Source organism: Anguilla anguilla, chromosome 2 (genome assembly GCF_013347855.1).
Source record: "Anguilla anguilla isolate fAngAng1 chromosome 2, fAngAng1.pri, whole genome shotgun sequence".
NCBI classification, from domain to species: Eukaryota; Metazoa; Chordata; class Actinopteri; order Anguilliformes; family Anguillidae; genus Anguilla; species Anguilla anguilla.
In genome coordinates, this window is record NC_049202.1 from 65096013 (window position 1) to 65116338 (window position 20326).

General features: G+C 43.3%; 2 protein-coding genes across 3 annotated transcripts in view; one reads left to right on the plus strand and one right to left on the minus strand.

The window, feature by feature from the left end:
- Positions 1–10124, plus strand: part of LOC118220883 (synaptogyrin-1-like) — a 24724-nt gene extending 14600 nt beyond the window's left edge. Inside the window, exons 2-4 of one of the 2 annotated variants that reach the window (XM_035405294.1) lie at positions 1316–1553; positions 5888–6033; positions 6641–9389. In XM_035405294.1, the coding sequence (XP_035261185.1) occupies positions 1316–1553; positions 5888–6033; positions 6641–6742 (486 nt within the window). In that variant the 3' untranslated portion in view covers positions 6743–9389. Of the gene's footprint in view, positions 1–1315; positions 1554–5887; positions 6034–6640; positions 9390–9867 lie in introns of those variants that run through there. The other variant, XM_035405293.1, reaches the window with a different exon arrangement.
- Positions 10125–15772: 5648 nt separating this feature from the next.
- Positions 15773–19987, minus strand: LOC118221761 (somatostatin receptor type 2-like). Its single transcript, XM_035407128.1, has 3 exons — positions 19929–19987; positions 17608–17679; positions 15773–16894 (listed from the first exon to the last, which is right to left on the minus strand). Exon 3 carries the CDS (start codon positions 16831–16833, stop codon positions 15937–15939), a length of 897 nt encoding a protein of 298 aa, XP_035263019.1. The 5' UTR covers positions 16834–16894; positions 17608–17679; positions 19929–19987; the 3' UTR covers positions 15773–15936.
- Positions 19988–20326: the final 339 nt, after the last annotated feature.

Below are 20326 nucleotides of genomic sequence, written 5' to 3' on the forward strand. Positions count from 1 at the left end.
TGCCCCCCCTCCCCATCAATCTGTCTCTTTCAATCCCTGGTCAGACATTTTCTTCTTTAAAACAACACATTTGCACAAACAGCAAAGTGTACAAATATACTATAATCATCAAGTCAAGTGATACCTTACTATCCCATTCAGCATAAAATACTACATCTATATCTATGTGTGTGTATACATAAATTAACACCATGTCAACACAACATTAATTTGATACACGTTCCATTATGAACAGAATGAGTAATGCCGTATATAGATGCCATACAGATAAATTTTTATTGGTATTCAGTCATCATATACATGAAAAGATAAGTAATTTCCTGTTCCAAAAATATCTGAGATGTGAATTCATATTACATATATTGAAAGACACACATTATTTACTCACTTACCTGTTTTTGGATCACCCTTATTTTTCCCCTTTTGTCTTTTAATACAGAAACAAACTTGCATACATTTAAATACACAGGCAGAATGATAAACATGCACACATGCTGAAGCACACACATGTACACATACACACACACAGAGAGGCACACACACAAGCATACGCACATTTGAGTGTGTACATGCATGCACACACACACACGCTCTCACACACGTGCATGCACACACACATACGCACACGCACAAACGCGCACAGACACGCAGACACACATACACGCACCCACTGCCCCTGACTGATAAATGCAGCAGCCAGCTGTTAAAAGCGCAGCCCCTGCCAGCACCACCCGCCACCCGGGCCTGATCCTCTCAGTGATGGATGGGTGTTCTCCCGTTGTGACATTAGCAGCTGGGCGTTAGCTTCCGCCTGTAAACAGAACCGAGCAACACAAACAGTCTAATCTACCGCAACACAAACAGTCTAATCCACCGCATGCTAAAACAGCACTCCCTCATGAGACAGTGCACCTAATCATCCCCTGATTTCATTGGCTAAAGAAACGTTCTCTCTCTATCCACCTTAGCTAATGTGTGGTGAGCGTTCTAGCACAAAATGGCTGCCCTGCATCACCCAGGTGGGTACTGCACATTGGTGGTGGGTGAGGTGAGTTCCCACTCATCACAGTAAAGCACTTTGTGGGTTCAAAATAAGTTATATATAAATGCAGTGATTCATTCATTCGTTCGTTCATTCATGCTGTTAAACACGAGCAGCAGCCTAAACCTGAGTCAGTTTCTCTGCGAGCTCCTGGCTATATGCCGGTTTTTAAGCATTCTCTCTCTCTCTCTTTCTCTCTGTCTCTCTCTCTACTCTCTCTCTTTACTTCTCTCTTTCTCTCTCTCTCTGTCTCTCTCTCTCTCTCCCCATCAGCTCTTCTCCATTGTGATTTTTGGCTGCATCGCCAACGAGGGCTACGTGAACCGGCCCGACGAGGTGGAGGAGTTCTGCATCTTCAACCGCAACCAGAACGCCTGTAACTACGGCGTCACCATGGGGAGCCTGGCCTTCCTGTGCTGCGTGGCCTTCCTGGCGCTGGACATCTACTTCCCCCAGATCAGCAGCGTCAAGGACCGCAAGAAGGCCGTGCTGGCCGACGTCGGGGTGTCCGGTAAGGCAGTGTGGGCCTTGGGCTCTGGGGGAGGCGGACACAAGGCCTCCACAGGGCCAAGGGTGCACAGTGGCACCTCCTGCAATTAGGTTCCAGCATGAGCCATGTTCTGTCCCTTGTGCTGGGCTTCTGTGGGAAATCTCCTGTAGTCATGGGAACGTAGTTTCACTGGGATCTCCACTGGGTCTGCTGGGCTTTGGTCTTACCTTATAGTCGGCACCCAATTTAGATTTGTGCAACTGAGTGACTTGCGTCTGTAATAAACTGCTTTAACACAATTTAAGCACTGTGTAACACTGAAAGCCAGCAGACCTTCTGCTTTTCCATATCCAGAGTCCAGGATCCCTGTGCTGTCGTGACCGTCACTTCATGGCTTTGGTGTATTTTTTTCACGTTTGTTTCCAGGCTATAATAATTTAAAGTACCGAACTTCCCAAACGGCACTTTATGCCGGTCGACCATGCTACTTCTGGCTCTCCCCATACTGCTGCGTCATGCCGTCTGGCTTGCGTTGTCCGCCTGCCGTCCTCCGGCACGCACGGTGCCTCTGACGGCGCCCTGCACTGCAGCAAGCTCTACCGGTGCTGGCTGTGCCCGCTCTCTCCCCGAGGCGCGGTGATGGATGTCGCGTTGTGCTCCACCATGGGCCTGGGACCGCCCTGTGTTGCTTTATTACACTCTCTTTCTCTCTCTCGCTCTCGCTCGCACGCTCCGCCGCTGCCCCGCTCCGCCCCTGGCTCAGCGCTCGGCCTGTGCTGGCTGTTTAACTTCAGCCTGGACGGGTGCCAAACAAGGCGACGGGCTCGGGCAGGACACAGTCGGATTTCGCATGAAGTAGCGCTGTGAGGGCACACAGAGCGTAGGAGAATGAAGTCCTGAGGGTACAGGCGGTACAGGCGAACGTACTTGGTGGTCGGGGAGAGGAACAGCACAGGTCAGTGCTGTTAAGGCGTTAGTGTTCTGAGAGTCGAATGTGAAGAGCGAACAGATGCTAGAAGGTGGCATGCTACGGAGCACTCATCCGTTCAGCTCCGCTTTGAAACACTGATTTCCAGTGAACAAGGCGCTAGCATTACATTACATTACATTACATTACAGGCACTTAGCAGACGCTCTTATCCAGAGCGACGTACAACAAAGTGCATCAGTTCAAAGTGCAGAGGTGCAGAAAAACACACTAGAGTGAAGTAAAGATCGTAGTGCCAGAAGTGACCACATAGATCAGGACTCCAACCCTGTAGGGTAACCTGTTCAGCAAATAAACATAACAATCCTGCCAAGTACAAAACTAGCACTGAAATCACATTTGCCTAATCCGAAGCTAACCACATTGCAGTGGCACCTGAGGGTTCTCCAGACCCTCTTTTTTGGGTTTGGTCTGTCTGAAGCGCTGTAACCGTTATTTCGATCTTTAGGGGCGCTATATTAAATAAAGCATGTTTGATTGATGGGGCTGCGGCTGGGCAGGTGTGGCTCATGGATCCCATGAGCACGCGCGGAGAGCTGTTCTGTTCCTGCTCCTCTCTGTCACACATGCAAAGCTGTGAGCGCTTTGCTGAGACAACTGTACCAACACTGAGAGCAATACATCCAGGTCATCGCAGTTTACAGCACGTGTGCACATGTACACATGCATTAAAGAAGACTCTCCTCTCCCCAATACACACACACAAACATACGTCCATATGCTTACAAACATACACACACTCGCTGGCGCATGTGCACAAGCACACACACACACACACACACACACACACACACACACACTGGGATGTGCATACACACATACACAGATACATAAACGCCGGTGTGTGTGCTCACACACACACACACACACACACACCCAACCACATGCATACAAATATGCACACGCGCACTGGCATACGCGCATAAGTGCACGCACACAAACACACACACGCACACAGGCGCATGCATAAACACACATACACAAACAAACAGACACACACACACACACACACACACACACACACACACACAATCCGTAAGGCGATACCCTTGTGGTGTGTATATGAGAAGCTTCCTCTGATTGCTCGGTGTCCCTCGCTGCTGCAGTTCCTGTGGTAGGGGAGGAAGAGGGCTCTAATGAGCCTCAGGACAGCCTACGCAGGCAACTCATCACCTGTCTCAGGTTACGGCTAGAATGCCCCTCTCTGCACATTCCCTCCGTACGCCTGGTCACTTAATGGCCGTCTAAGAAGAAACGCCTGCTGTCTGGTCCCTCTCTGCAGTACCGAGCAGTGTGATTCGGCTAAAAATGCTGGTCTTGGTGGAGTGTAGCCACTTCTGTCTCAGTGCGTCCTGCTGTCACTGTGCTGAAAGGGTGCTTTTCAAAATTCGTGTTCAACAGCTCGTGCTTGGTTTCCCTGTTTCTGGGGTCTGGGTTAAGTCCTTAATAAGGCCCATTGCTGGGGGAGTTGTAGGTTACATCACACCAAATGCACAGTGTCTTCCAGATCAGCTCAGCAGTGGTTGGTGCGTGGGGTGGTGCAGTGGACAGAGCAGAGGAAACAGGGACTGCAGGCTGCCATGAGCTGAATGGGGATAAAGTCCTTAAAATGTTTAGAGCTGACCCAAGCCAATAAGCAGCATAAGCGACTGCTTAGGGCCCCGCGACCACCAGGGGGCCCCCTAATCATTTGTGTGTGTGTGTGTGTGTTTGCCTACGTGTGTGTGCGTGTGTGTGTGTGTGTGCGTGCGTGTGTGTGTGTGAGAGAGAGAGAGCACTGACATGAATTCTGAACTCAGAGATGTGAGGGTGGGTTTCATCCTTCATGTTTCTACAGCTCTGAGCGTAGGATTTATTCTAATCAGGTTGTAATGGTTTATCTTTGAGTCTACTCATTTCTTTTGTACCTTTTGTGTTCGTCTGTGGACAGTTGGGATAATGCCAACGGGCAGATTTCCCTGGATTGGGCAGTCATTTCTGCAGCTTAATCTTGAGGATAATACTGAGGCGGCGGTGTAGTACAATGGGTAACGAGCTGGTCTTGTAACGGTCACGCGTTCAGTTCCCAGGTACACTGCCGTTGTACCCTTGAGCAAGGTGCTTAACCTGCATTGCGTCAGGGTATATACCCAGCTGTATAAATGCAATGTAGCTGCTGTGTAAAAGTTGTGTAAGTCGCTCTGGATACGAGCGTCTGCTAAATGCCTGTAATGCAATGCAATCTACTGTAATGGCCCCTCTTAGCGCCTTTGGTCAGTCTTTACCACACGCCGCCGCCTGATATCAGGAAGAATAAAGGACTAGTGAAATGAATGCATTTAATAAATGGCCAGTGTGGACTGCAGGGCACCGCATAATTGGCTGTGGCGTCCCCCAGAGAGAGAGACGCGTTCAGTCAATAGCTCTCTATTTACGTATTTTTGTGGTTGACCGTTTTTAGCAGGCACGTCAACGGAAAACTCGGTTCTAATTGGCCGTGTATTCTCTGCCCTCGTTTCATTTGCATGAAGCTCAGCACATTAGACAATAGAGACTCATGTGATCTGTGCAACAGCCTCAGATGTTCAGGATAGGAGCGACCAGCAACGTTTATTCACGGCTCTGAAGCCCAGTGAAATAAGAATGGAGATACAAGCTGTGTGAGTGAATCTCATTTAGTACCCTGGCCAGCTTTTGAACAGCGTGATAATGCCTAGGATCTGTTTTATTGGATCACTCTATCAGAAATGCAGGACCACAAACAGAGACGTTATTCGTGTCATCAATAACACCGCCAGAAATGATGTGCTGGGTGCCCATTTAAGACACTTTCTTATCTGACTCCTCGCACCTCCAAGCGCAGAACAACTGAAATCCAATATTTTCTTCTCCTTATATAAATGCACTGTTTGAAATGAGATCAGCAAGTGTAAGAGATTGCTGGGGGGGGGGGCATGTTACCATGGGTAGGGGAAGAAAGATTCACTCTTGTGAAAGGATGTCATCCAAAGACAGATTTTTTTTGGCATGCCTTGTCCCTGCAGTGTGGTTTCTCTGAGTAATTCTTTCTTTCTGCAGACAGAGATAGTTTTTTCTATGGATGTTTTGTACTTACTTTATATAGATTTGTAAATCTTAGGCGCACTGCTGTGGCGCCGGTTCCCAAGTGGTATACATGTATATTACACTTATTCCCAAGAGATACACATGCATATTACATGTATAGTACATAATAAAGAGTGTCAACTTACAGTACATCTCAATCCTGATTTTAAAGAATCCAGGTTATGCATAAACAAGAGACATGCTGACTAAAAAAATGTGTATATTCGGTGTGTGTGTCTGTTTACTCAGTATCTCTCTCTCTCTCTCTCTCTCTCTCTCTCAGCGTTCTGGTCCTTCATGTGGTTCGTGGGCTTCTGTTTCCTGACCAACCAGTGGCAGGTGGCCAAGCATGAGGACAACCCCCTGAGGGAGGGGGGAGACGCCGCCCGAGCCGCCATCACGTTCTCCTTCTTCTCCATCTTCACCTGGGTCTGTATGAGCCAATCCCTCGTCCTCCTCCTCCTCCTGCTCCTCCTACCCACTAGGTGGCTCTGTACCAGGCACCTTTGGTTTCTTTATGTTCTTACGGCCGTCCTCCACGCCGGCTCGCACTTCCTAAACATCTTCCCCGTCTCCATGCATCCATGTGATTGACAGCCCAGAATCGTCTCAATGCCTCTACATCCTCACTCTGTCCAGCTCTCCTATGCACCTGTCACACCCTTTCAGTCTGCTTACCCATAATGCTTCTCTCTTCCACATCCTCACCTGGGTGAGCAGCTCGGCATTCTCTCCCCTGTCAGCGCTCTCTGTGTCCAGGGAGGCAGATATGTGTGGATGGACTGCCCTGTGCTGTAGCCTACTGTTAATGGCAGCATTGATTTTTATTGCTGATGGTTGCTGCCGACCTTGTGACCTTTCCGTCACAATCTGTCCAGTGCTCAGGTAAGTTTTTTTTTAGTGAAGTGCTGGGTGGGTCAAGGCGCTGGAAGAAAAATGAGTTTGGTCGTGCTGAACCAGTGTAGCCACTGGGTCTCTGTCTTCTCTTTCCGGAATCTCCACTGACTGCTCTTCTGCCTGGCTTTCTCTTTTGTAGGGGGCTCTGACACTGCTGTCCTTGGAGAGACTAAAAAGTGTGTCTTTTGAAGAAGAGTACAACAAACTTTTCACCCCCCAGCCCACACCCCCGCTAGCGTAACACCCTCACCGCCCCGTAACTGCAGCTCTCTGTCTGTACGCCAGCTTCCCAAACACGACAGAGACAGCGCATTCCCCAGCGCATTCCCCCACCGCCCACCTCCTGCCCACGTCTCCGCTCTTAGTTTTCATTTGATTTTTTATTATCAGTGAGTTGTGGTGATCCTTTCACCTGGTAACAGGGGCCACTGAATGCACTGTATGGCTTCGTTTATACAATTTGTGTTAACATGTTAATCTGATGCTGATCCCCATCTCAATGTGTCACTCTCAGTGAGCATTATTCAATTAGCAACGAAATGAGCGGGCTAACAAGTTTGCGGGAAATGGTCTGTGAGGTGTATTTTCAGAATTCAGGGATGTCTTTTTTTATTTTTGGAGAGAAATGAATGTGCTGGCCTATGCCTCCACACATAGGAGTTGACGACCGTATATGCGCTTGATTCATCCCCAAAACAGTACACCAATATATTTTAGCACCGTCAAAAGATTCAAACCACTGTGTATGTCATGTAAACTGACATGTGACAGATCACCCAAATGGATGAAACATTCCAGGAAGGTACAGTACTTGTGTGCAGATCAAGTAGACAACAACAAAAAAAGTTCATATTCTGTCCTGTCAGGATAGGATGTTGACTACTGGATTTGGTGCTGGCCTTGTATATCAATTTGAAAAACACAAAAAAAAATACGGTGCCCCCTGGTGGTCACGGGGCCTCTTGTGTGGCTTACTGGGTCGAGTCGGGCTCTGACTCTAGGAAATATGCATGTTTTGTTTTGAAGATGTTCGATTGACTCTTGCTGTTTGCTGGCATTGCTTTGGGTGTTTGGTCTTTTTTTTGGGGGGGGGTGCTCAGATGGTATATACGAGTTGTCAGAATGCCAGTGGGGCAAAACACAGTATTTCTGCCACCAGTCTGAACTGACTGTATATATATAATTGAGTGCATATAATAGGAACAGGGTTTTTTTTTTTTTTTTAGAAAGACCCATTCATATAGAAAACCTCATTTTCTGCACTAGAACATCAAATTGTTTACAGTTGTTTTCTGCTACTGTGATTTCTGATCATGCTTTGTCATTATTTTCAATTTTGTTTTAAAAAGCTTGAACCTAATGGCCAAAATAGGTTTAGTCTCAGTGCCTGATTCCATCATCTCTCTTTGCGTTGCTTGGCCTTGGAATGCACTAGCAAGCCTTACTCACTAACCAGCCTTTGCTACTTACACAACTTTTTAAAATTATTATTTAGAAATGTAATAAGTGCCAAGCTCAAAATGTGAACGTAACAAACAAAGAAACTGATTTGTAGATCTGTCTGTTTCTACAGTACATTTGGTGAATTAAAATTTTAATATATGAAATAATAGTTTGATTTTACAATAGATTTCTCCTGTGTTTACACTTAATGAATTGCTCTAAAGAGTGACCAGTGTTGAACTACGATAATAATTACTTTACTACTGATAAGTATATTTTTTTGTTTAAAATGAATAGCTTTGTTAATGATTGAGTCATGCATTGTTTTTTAATTTGCTTTAGTATACTTTAATGAATATTCTAACTTCATTTTAAAATCATCACTGTCATACTCTCTTGTTGCTTTTTATTTTCATTATTTTTTATTTTATTTTATTTTTGCTGTTAATAAATAAAAAACAAATGAATAAAGTAAACTTCAAACCATATGACACCACCACTATTAAAATGTAAACAATGGGAGAAAAACTGAATTCATCGTCAAAGAACTTCCACTGACAGAGATCTACTGCTACTACTACCATTGCTATTACTACTATTACTACACTATTCTTCATCACTGACCAATCACAGCAAGAAACAAAATAGCGTCTCACCTCATCATGTACCTTACTAATTACCTGGCTGAACAAAACGACACAGCTGTGTCTTTGAAACGATGGACCTGCGCTCCATCTGCTAAAGGCCAGTAGCCTCCAAGTGTCCCACAGCAGCTCTCTGGCCCCAGGTCTGTATTGTGTGTCTTTAGCATTAGCGCCTGGCTCAGACCTGTCACCACTGTTTCTGTATTCAGTCGGCCTGTCCCCTGCTGCACCTTCACTTTGTCATGTCGCCCTGGTTACGGCTGCCGTTTGCGCCTTCACATACATGTTTCCATGGTAATGGTGATTGTTTGTGCACAGCTAAATTGCAATGGCTGCCGAACAGGCCCCTCTCTGAGAAAGTGATTTGAACTGCAGGTTCCCTGTGACCATGGGAGGTGTAGGCGGTGAGGGTAAAGGTGTGGGAGGGCAAATGTGGGAGGGCAAATGGAGGGTGGGTTTTTTTTTCTAAGAAGCTTTTTTCTTAATTAGCCCCGACACCCTGACTAAAGCAAACTAACAAGCTTACTCTCTGACGCTAATCAAGCTAATTCTTTCTCTCTCTCTTTTTGTCCCATTTACTTCACCCTCTAATGTTCCCATTTCGATCCAAATACCCTGCGCTCTGTTTCTACATCGTCTGCCAATTCCCTCCATCCCGCTACTTCCTGCTTATCCCCACTGCTGTCACTGGCATTAAACATGTGCCCCGGGGAGGAATCACTCAATCCCATGCCTCAACCATGAATCACTCACTATCGGACAATTTCGATTTGACATGCCCTCCCTCTCTCCCCCAAAATATTTGACAAAAATCATTATGGCACTTCTTTGACTGATTTGTGATTCTGTTGGCGGTGCTATTACCTTAACTCCAAACCCTGCTCATTTTTGTCACATATGATATTATATTATATTACCACATTACATACGGCCATCCTCTTTTTCTTGTCATTCACATGTATTCCCACCGGTCATCACTCCCAAAAATTGAATCGCATCTCTGTTAACTGTGAAATCCAAATTCTTCATTAAATTTTTAATCCATTTCATATCAATTAATCATCATTCCCCTCCCCCATCAATTGGCTGTGCCTGTCTGTAACCCCCACCACTGTCCCCACGCGGCCCCTGGCTGAATATCTGTTCCCTTCATCTCTGCTTACCCTCCATCCTCTCCTGCTGTTCCATTTCCCACCTCTCACACTCCCCCCCCCCCCCCCCCCCACTTCAAAAAACACTCCATCCCCCCGTCCCTCTCTCCACCCTTTCCATCCTGAAGGCCGGGCAAGCGTTTCTGGCCTTCCAGAGGTACAAGCTTGGGGCGGACTCCGCCCTCTTCTCCCAGGACTACATCGACCCCAGCCAGGACGCGGCCGCCGCGCCCTACAGCGCCTACACCAGCGGGGGGGACCTGGAGAGCCCCTCGGCCGCCGGCACCTACCAGCAGCCCAGCACGGAGGCAGCCTTCGACGGGTCAGCGGGGTACCAGCGCCAGGACTACTGAGCTAGGAGAGGGGGTCGGGAGACGGGGGGAGGGCGAGGGGGTGGGGGGGTGGGTGGAGGGAGTGAGGTGTGGTGGAGGCTGAAGGGGGTCCGGGGGAAAGGGTTTGGTAGGGGAGGGTGAGATCAATGCTTGTGTACCAGTTTGCCTTCAGCGTGGGGTACCCAGTGTTGGTTGGCCACTCACAGTAGTCTGTCCTTTTTTCTCGTCGGTTTAAGGGGTCTTTTCTGAGCCACGGGGGGTCTCCAGGATTACGTTCTCGGGCAGATTTCACTCTCCTAATGCCTGTGTACTCACTAATTAAAGGGAAAGAGGGGTGATCAAACCAAGAGGTGAGATCTGAATAACTGAACTTCAGAAACCTATAGGGACCTCAGGGTGAGGTGTCCAATGATGGAAGCAAAATGAGAGCATGGATACTAAAAAAAAATACTCTGGCTATTATCTATTAATCTACTTTTATCTTTTATTTCAACCATTGGCACAGCTGGATAGGATTTCTGAAGCTGTGGGAAAAAGAGGCCAAGATTTCTGTCCCAAGTGCTTTCTGTGTGGACTGTGCTGTGAGCACCTAGCAGTGATTTTGACTGGCGTTAGGTAGTTATATCAAAAAAACTACCAAGAGTCTATGGTAAATGGCACAACCAGACTTATTCTCTGTGGTTTGTTGCTTATACATACAGAGAATACATAAATCCAGTCTAAATTTAAAACTCAATGTTTTTGATAGCCAGAGAGTTTCACAAGTGAAAAGAGAAATTCAAAATCCTGTCAAACTAAAAGCTTTTTTCCCCTGAGGTTGTTACTATGATCTCTTGAAGCAAAGCTTTGCTTGACTATGGGAGCTTTGTCCACAGTGACAATTTTTTTTTAGAAATTCAGTCTGCAATGCCAACTTTCATTGCCGTCTGGAAGAGTGTGTTTTGGTAATAGGTTTATAGATCATAATCCAGAATGTTCACTTTTGCATGTGTAAGTAAAATATATACATCAAATTTGAATTTTTTTGGATGGAGTTCCCCATTAAATACATTTGGGGGGGGGGGGTTGATTTTCAAGTGGCAAGAAACATCTCTTTGAATTATCATGATAGAATCCACACATTAGTTCCTATTTAATTTTAAAACTCAAAGTACAGCCAACAATGCCTGCAAGACGATCAGGGCAGGACCCCAGGGTAATGAGAAGGGTGCTCCTAATATAAATGACTGGAGTGGAGCTGTCTTTCTGAGTTCCCTGTGAAGTTCCGGAAGAATTTTTAGACCCAAAGAGAACACTTGTTTTTGGTGAATGGATTCCTACATTCGTATTATTCCAGTATTACAATGGGGAACTGTTATAATGGGGTCATGCTAGCTCACTCAGAACTATTCTGGCTCGATTATATAGCCTTGTCCAGATAGGTTTGCAACTGAGGTCAGAAATAATGCCATTTTGAACACTGTTGAGACACTTTAATTGCTTCACAAACTTTAACCAGAGTGCTTTGGGGTGATGACCCAAGAGATTATTAATTGTCGACATCCTTGGTGCTCTGTCCAGTCACGCACTGAGCCACGCCAGTGACATCACCAGGGAGGGAGAGACCACAGCATGTCTGCGTGTATTCAACACCACGCTCAGACCCGTGTACGGCTGGCCAACCTTGAGCAAGTAAATCACAACCCTCACAATCTCACAACTTTGACTGCCAACCAAATACAGCCAACACTGGCCCCATACAACTGGGATCGTACCTTAATCCAAGTAGCTGCAGGGGCCACACGCCGTTTGTTAGCACTGCTAAAACACAGTACAGTACCAGCAGGTGAACATGGCTAAGTGCTAAATGGTTATATTTAATACCAAGAACGAAAGGAGAAAATCATATTTATTGATTTATTTTTAAAATGTATTTATGATGAACGGGCACGTGGCTGTTGTGTCACATAAGAATACATCACCATAGTTTCCTCAGTTTAATCATTTGACAATACATAGTTATGAATGCTTGCCAGCAATTTGTTTTCTTTTGTGTCAGAAGAAATGCTTCTGTAATTATATATAAAGAATATACAAAAATGTTTTTTAAAAGATTCATTATATGGAAACTGACATTGATAACAACAGAATATGAGTAATATATGACTAATAAAATGTTCCCATCTCTGAAATATACATATATATATATCTATGTAAATCTGTATTTGAAAGTAACTGAGTGTTTGAAAAGAATACATATCACTTTATTTTAGAGTATTATAATAGTTCTGAAAAATATGGTTAATTCAGTATGGTGTGCTTTTGCGCTCTGAACCAGGAAAAAGTTTCTTCCTCCTTTATATTTTATTTTTGTTTTGTTCTTGGAAATTTTTTATTTTGGAATAATTACTAAGAAAAAATGTAGGAAAAAAAGATGTTGTGACCAAAATATCAAACCATATATTATATACATATATAGAGTTATGTGGTCTCAGTCACTGTGTTACTGTAAACAAAAATATGGTGTAAAAATGTTTTTGATGTGATAAGATTTAATCGATAAAAAAATAAAATATTAGCAAAAATATTTAGTCACTTTTTTCTTGCTTGTGAAGTATGGGACTTGGGATCCAACCAAAGGGAAATAAAGGATTTTGAAACCTTTTCTTCAGCCAGTCTTTTTGTTTAAATTTAAACCTCCACGTTCCTTCCCAAATGTGAGAAATAACCTGCAGGATTTATATATTCCATACTTGAGTCAAGTGAATGAAACAGAGCTTCAATTACGAAAATGCAGGAATACACAAAAAGGTTTTTTACAAAAAATAAATAAAATAACGTAATTAACTGTTGAGCGGGAAATCGACTCTCTTCGAGCACTTTGTAGCTCAATGAAATAAGGGGTTATAACGTTAATCCCAAAACCCAACAAGAACTCTAAACGGCTGGATAACTGGCGTCCAATTACTCTGCCAAACTCAGACTACTAGATAATTGTGTCGGTTTTTTTAAAGGCACCTGAGTCAACAGAAATTAATGTGAAAAAATTAGTTTTCACAATACCTATAAGACATCAATATACAGGCCAAACCCTCAGTAACGTAATTAGGTTTAGTAATTAGCAAATCTCCCTCTGATAGAATCACTTTTAACTTTTATTCCAAAATGCAAAAAAAAGAACAAAATCCAAGGCCGTGTTTTGCTTGCTTAAAGCAGTGGGCATTTCTAGATTAGTTTATCCCTCTATATCTCTATATGTTGATCTCAAAACAATTAAGGAAGTACATTCAATTTTATTCAGATTTATTTGGAAAAATGAAACTGAACTTTAACGCACTCCTCCAGAAGAAGAATTTCTGAAAGAGGTGAAAAGTGTCCCTGCAGGTTTAATTCAGCTTGTGTGAAGGGGTGGCTCTGTTTGACCGTAAATTTTTAAATAAATTCTTGACAAAAAACCAAAGCTCTCCTTCTAGGGGTATACTTTCATGGAAACAGTATTATCCTGAGATTAATTTTAATGGGATTGGGTTAGTACTAGACAGATTTCAAGTGCCAGATAAGGTTAAAGAGCTCCATATGATGTGTTTACATAATTTCTACTCTTGCAATAAACTGTAACAGAGTAAATTTAAGCCTGACATCCCTCCTCTCTGCTTCATCTGTAGTTCAGAAACTGAATCCATAGTACACCTATTCTGTAAAAGTCCATACTCATCCGACATTTATATTGAAGTTTCTGCACTGCAATTATGATGAGCTATATTAAGTTGATTAATATTGACCAGAATTATTTTTTTTTTTACTTTTATTTACCCAGGGTAGGTTCGCTGAGCACGGATGCTCATTTGCAGCAATGCCCTGCTTCACACTCATACACATTTACACCTGGGAGCTGCCCAGTACAAACACAATCTTCTATTGTTGGCCATTGAGCAGCTCCACTGGAGGGAGAGGACATTTTTTTAGCCAATTAAATCAGGGGATGATTAGGTGGCAAGTTTTTGCGAGAACCAGATCTGGGATTTTAGCCAGGACACCGGGGAACCCCCTACTTTTTGTGAAGAGTGTCATGGGATTTTTAATGACCACAGTGAGTCAGGACCTCGGTTTAATGTCTCATCCAAAAGACGGCATCTCCTACAGCACAGTGTCCCCATCACTGCACTGGGACATTGGGGTTTATTTGACCAGAGGGAAGCAGCAACTCAGTATTCCCTGGTGGTCTCCCATCCAAGTACTAACCAAGCCCACACTTGCTTAGCTTCAGCCAGTCAGCAGGAGCAGAGTGTGTGGTGGTATGTCTGCTGGCATATGGTTTTATCTTAAAACAAGAATTCAGGACATTGATAAAGCAATTTCATATTCATACAGTAGGTCAAGGGTAACTAATTGCAGACCAAATGTCCATATTTTCTGCACAGAACTTAAACATTTCCTATGAATCTCTTCTCAAAATTAAAAATAAGAAAGCACAAGAGGCCACATCATGTCCTGAAATGAGCAATATCTATTTATCAGACCAGAACATTGGCTAAATACACATTCTACTTTATATATATTTATACTTTAATATGTTTGCTATGCTATATCCATTTTCAATTCAGTATCAATCCACTGTGTCCCTACATTACGCATATTCAATTTGTTTTTTCAGGAAGGATGACGCTGGTCGGTCTCTGTGGCATTGTGCAATTATGTGCATGGATTTTAATTCAATTAAACAGGTGGCTTATTTACCGAATTCTTCTCCTATAAAGTTTACCCCATCTGTCTAGGTTCTCAGCTTGGAAGCCAGTTGACCCTTAATTAATCCCACAGGAATTTAATTAACAGCTAATGAAGATACGTTCAGGCCATAATTGTCGTGCTCAGTATGTAACATTTCCACATGTGATTATCCTGGAGAAACAAAGGTAAACCTCACCGAGTCATGAGCAACAAGACGGTTAAACAAGCCACAGAGCAGTGATCAAAGCACACAAACAATGCTTCTGTCATTAAATCCTTACTTACATTTTCCTTATTCAATTAGACGCTCTTCGACAGCTCCTCTGTAGAAGAGATTGTGTCGTTCTCTAAATGTTGGGATAGTTAGGCATGTGCCGATAGTAAAATTGTATTACCTTGGCCAACCTTTTTATGATACTATCTCGATAACTACTGAAATAAATTGAAAGTCTTGAAACAGTATTAAACATACTAAAATGATTTTAAATATTATTTTATACCAAAACATTCTTTATTAAACATGTTTTAAACATGTTTTATTGTAAAAATGTTAACATTCTGACCATACAAATAACTACAAAATAACGAAATTCAGAAGTAAATATAAACTTCTTTTTTTTCACCAAAATAGTCTTTTTGGCTTTTTTTTTTTATTTTTTTTAAACAATAACTTTAAGGCGAACCTGGTGAAATTAAACGGTAACGGACAAACTTGGATTAGTGGTAGGCTACTCATAATGGCCACCTTTTACATTCAAAGTGCTTTCAATTAGTTTCTTTAGAATAATTCAAATTAGAATGCATATATTACTTTTTAAATAATCAAAAAAATTTGAATGATTCATTATCATGCCATGCCTATCGGTTGGCTAATGACAGAATAAATACAGTATATGACAAATAACTGTTAATGCTTTTTACTGAGATACATAGTTATATTGATTATTGATACATCCCTAACTAGTTAAACCAAACACATGAAATGGTGGGTTATTTTACGTCTAAAACATTATTTTCAAAAGTATCCAAACCATTTGCCCATCGTTCAAATAATCTTTATTTGGTTAATGAACTCAGAGTTAATAATTGGAAGGCACCATTCAGATGCAACCTAATACAGACCAGATACGTAGATACCGCTCACATGCTTACGTTACATCACTCTTTGAAAGGGCTTTGGCAGCAGCTGCAGGGGAGGTTGGCGAGACATGATGGTCTTTCCATCTTGGACATGTAGAGCAGGGGTTCAATGCTGGAGCTGAGGTCCATGAAGGAGAAGACAATCACGCTGATGTGACACTTGAATTCAAGGATGCTGTAGTACTCAGCAAAGGGAAAAAGAGCCACTGGGGGCAGGTAGTTAAAGACGATGATGGCCAGGGTGATGACCACTGTTCTGAAGGCTTTCTTCTTCATGGGGTGCATCTTCTCTTTGCCCATGACCGACTTCCTCAGAATCCAGATGATAGAGAGGTTGCAGAAGACCATGATAGTGAAGGCAGTCAGGATCAGCCCGGTGAAGATGTTGATCGTGCTGTCCTCCCCCACGACGGACTTGCAAAGGGCGCAGGACAGCATGAGCCCCCACACCAGGATGGATAAGGCCACTCTGATCTTGTTGTCCCTGATGCCGGTGAACACGATGGGGTGGACCACAGCTATGTAGCGGTCCAGGCAAATGCAGGTGAGGAAGAGCGGGGTGGTGTCCTTGATCCCGTAGGCGAAGCGCTGGAAGTACCATATATGCTTGTTGTTGAGCAGTAGGCGGTTCAGCAGCTCGATGGGGGTCATCAGGCAGAAGTAGGCATCGACGATGGCCAGGTTGAAGATGAAGATGTCGGAGGTGGAGGAGTCGCTCTTCTTCCTGGCCACCTGCCACATCACCATGATGTTGGCAGGAAAGCCCACCACCAGGTTAAAGACCTTGATGAGGTAGCAGAACACAAACGCATGGGGTGTGTCTTTGCACAAGTCAAACTCGTACCAGGGCAGGGGGCCTGAACCCGAAGAGGGGTGGTTGAGTGGTAGGCTGGAGTTGATGACAGAGGTGTTCATTGTGGTTTTTGGTTTAATTAACCCAGCAGAACTGTGTTAATGTTGCCCCCTTTAATGTGTCCTTACAAAGGAGAGGGAAAATCAGACAGGTCAGGTCAGGTCATAGTCAGACCTTAACTGTGTAGTACAATGATCCTCACCATTCAAAATGTATTCATGGTCATGTATAATTCTTATATTTCTACGGATTACAATAGTTTAACATTTTTCACTATTCATTACTAAATATTTTTACATTATGGAAATTAATAACTGATTTCAGTATTATGTATCCAAAGTCAAACAATCAAGTTAAAGAAATTATTCTTTTCTATGGAGCCTGGCACAGCATTATAGCATGGTGCCCCTAAAGGGTAATCTTTGTTTCCTGGGAACACTGCCTCCACTGTGGGAAAACTACCTCCACTTTGGGAAAACTGCCTCTATCATGTGAGCATAGAAAACATAGCTGTTCCTAGGGTGGGGGTGGTTTTCCTAGAATGGGGGCAGTTTCCCAGGGCCGAGGAAACTCACACAGAGAACGGAGTTTTCACTGTATGGAAGTAACTCTCTGAACGAGAAGCTCATGTTCACACAACGGAGGCAGGTTTCCCAAAGCAGAAGCAGTTTTTCCAGACCACAGGCAATGTTCCAAGAAGACAAAGTTTGCCCTTTAGGGCCACCACATGATAGTCCCACTCATAATATGATCTAATGTATCCAGACCTTACACACCATAAGACATTCAAGATCAGGTTGAAAAAGTGCAGTCTGAAAGAAAAATTAGAAACTCACCTGAGAAACTTGCAGATGGCTCCACAGTATCCTCAACTCAGACAGCCCAATAGGCAACTGTATCCAGATGTCCTGTGTCCAGAAAGGCTATGTTTTTCTCAATATATTTCCTGTTCATGTAAATTTATATAAATGCACTCATGTGTATTACAAGCATGGTTTTGGGCTGCAGCCAATGAGGAGGTTCATTGAGGATGGCAAGGAACTTCTGTCCACATGATAGCAGTTGAAACTGTTGAATACCATGTCACCATTGGTTGATATTTGTGGTTGGGCAGGTGTGGAAGCAGAACATTTTAAAGGGGGTTGGGTCGGAGGGGTGTGTTTGTGTTTTGGGACAATTAGATATGCTGTAAAACAGAGGCGGGCCAAAAGGAGGGGACAGACAGCTATCCCCCAATCCCTGTTCTCTCAATACATTTTTTTGTCAGTGATGCAATCCACAAACTGAATCTCAGACAAACAAGTGACGCAATGCAATACTGGAGCACAAGTGAGATGGACTATGTAACCTGGTGTAAGTTCTTACATACGAAACCTCAAGGTGCTACGCAGTAGACTTGCATAATGGACGTTACAGCGATTCTCTTACACCAGTATGAAAAAAACAATTCATGTGAGATAAGTATCTTTTTCCACAGATTTTATTAAATAAATTTATGATATTGTAATTTTGATTTCCGTTCTTGGCCAAATGCAAGTTGCAGCTTACACAAAGTACATTACTTCGCCTTTGCTTAGTAGACTGCAGTCTATGGCAGGGTTGCCCAACCCTGTTCCTGGAGATCTAGCCTCCTATAGGTTTTCACTCCAACCCTTATAAATAAAGAACACCTCATTGAACATATAGAGATCGCAATGAGCTGCCAATTAGTGAAATAGGGTGTGCCAAATTGAGAGTTGAATTGAAACCCTACAGGATCTCCAGTACAGTAGGACAGCCTTGATCTAAGGCATCTGACATAATTTTACCACTTAGAGCAGAAATCATCTGTGCCAGGGGCTGATGTTGCTGAGGGTCACCTATGAGTCAGAAACCCTGGCTCAGGTTCCATGTCAATCAAGTGAACTCCTTGCCATCATAAAACTTGATTAAGTAAAATGTTTGAATACAAATAAATGTATGTCATTCTTTTTATTTATTTTTTTCTCTTGGTCACTTTTGTTATATTTTAGCAAATACACATTTATCTAACACATTAACAGTAAGTATAACTGACAGAAATAAAAACCAAAAACCTTGAAAATACACAAGCCCTCCATCGGGGCCAGATCTAGGTATAGGCAATATAGGTGGCTGCATAGACCATCATCCATATGGGGGGTGCCACTTGTTTGAGGTGGGGGATATGCCAGACAAATGGAATGGAATGTTGCATTGTGTTTAAGAAATTTCGTATGACTTTTTCCCCTCCCCCACCATTCCACAATTGCTAACTTCAGCGGTTGCAGGACTGTAATCATTTTGCACTCTGCCCACTCAAGATCAAGGAACTGGAGCTTTTTCTAAAAAAAAAAAAATGTGGCAGTATACATATATTCACCAAGAACCGTAATGTTTTCGTATGAGAGACAGGAATTGACTTGAATGAGGATTCCATTTTGTTGTTGTTTCTCCAGTGGCTTTCAGGTTGCCAGGTCAAGTGGGATGGCTGCATCTCTTTAGTTTTTGTTCCGGGCACCAAAACAAACAACGCAACTAGCTAGGCTGATGGCTTGCTTAGGTCTGTACAACACATCAGTCCAGAACTCACAAAAAAGAGGCATGGTTGGGCACAGCGGTTCACATTATAGGCTAGGCTATATATAGGACTACAATGTGTTTGTTATGTCTGTTAATTTTTCCAATTTACCAACTCATCACTGAGCTGGAAGTTTGCCTGCTGGTGTAACTACATAGCCTGCTGCCCCAGCACGACCTGCTCTGGTCGATATCCCGTTCGTCACACTGTGATATTCTGACCTCTTATTGGATACCACTTTGCACTTGCACACATATGTGCTTGTTCACATAGTCTTGCCCATTACTAGCCTGCTGTCTACTGGCTAAAGGGGTTATTTGCAGTAGCTAAGCGCAACCCTGTTCACGGAGCATTCAAAGAAATCTGTAACTTCAACATTAGATGAATCCCAATTTACACAAATATGAATTGAATCAAATTTAACATTGCTTTTTCATTTTGAAACCTAGCTACATTTAGGTACCTATATAGCTAACATTAGCTATGTAAATCACAGCTGGTAGGTACAAAGCTGCTTTAGCTAGCTAGCAAACGTTAGCTATCTAGTATAATTCACAGCCAGCCAGCTGACTAACATACCAGTATGCAGGCTCAAAACTTCTCTTTTTTCCTGACCGAAATTTAGAACTTTCAGCTGTTTGTTAGCAAGACGTGAAGACGTGTGGCATTGGCCTAGCTAGACCATCAAACTAGACAGACCATTGATACAGCTACTGATGACGTCAAACAGAAAGCCAGTTATCTACGCAGAAGTGCTCCCACGGCCTGTTGTTGGTAAACATTGTAATTTGTCTTGTAAGTCATAGCGTTGTATCCAGTAAGAGGTGGATACATCATATATTGACAGCAGCAAGCTATACAGGGGCAGCAAGCTATGCAGTTACATCAGCTAGCTAGGTAGCAAGCATTTCTATAGTCATAACCTGCATAGTTTAACCATTCTAACAAGCTAAAAATCACTTTACATTAAAACACAC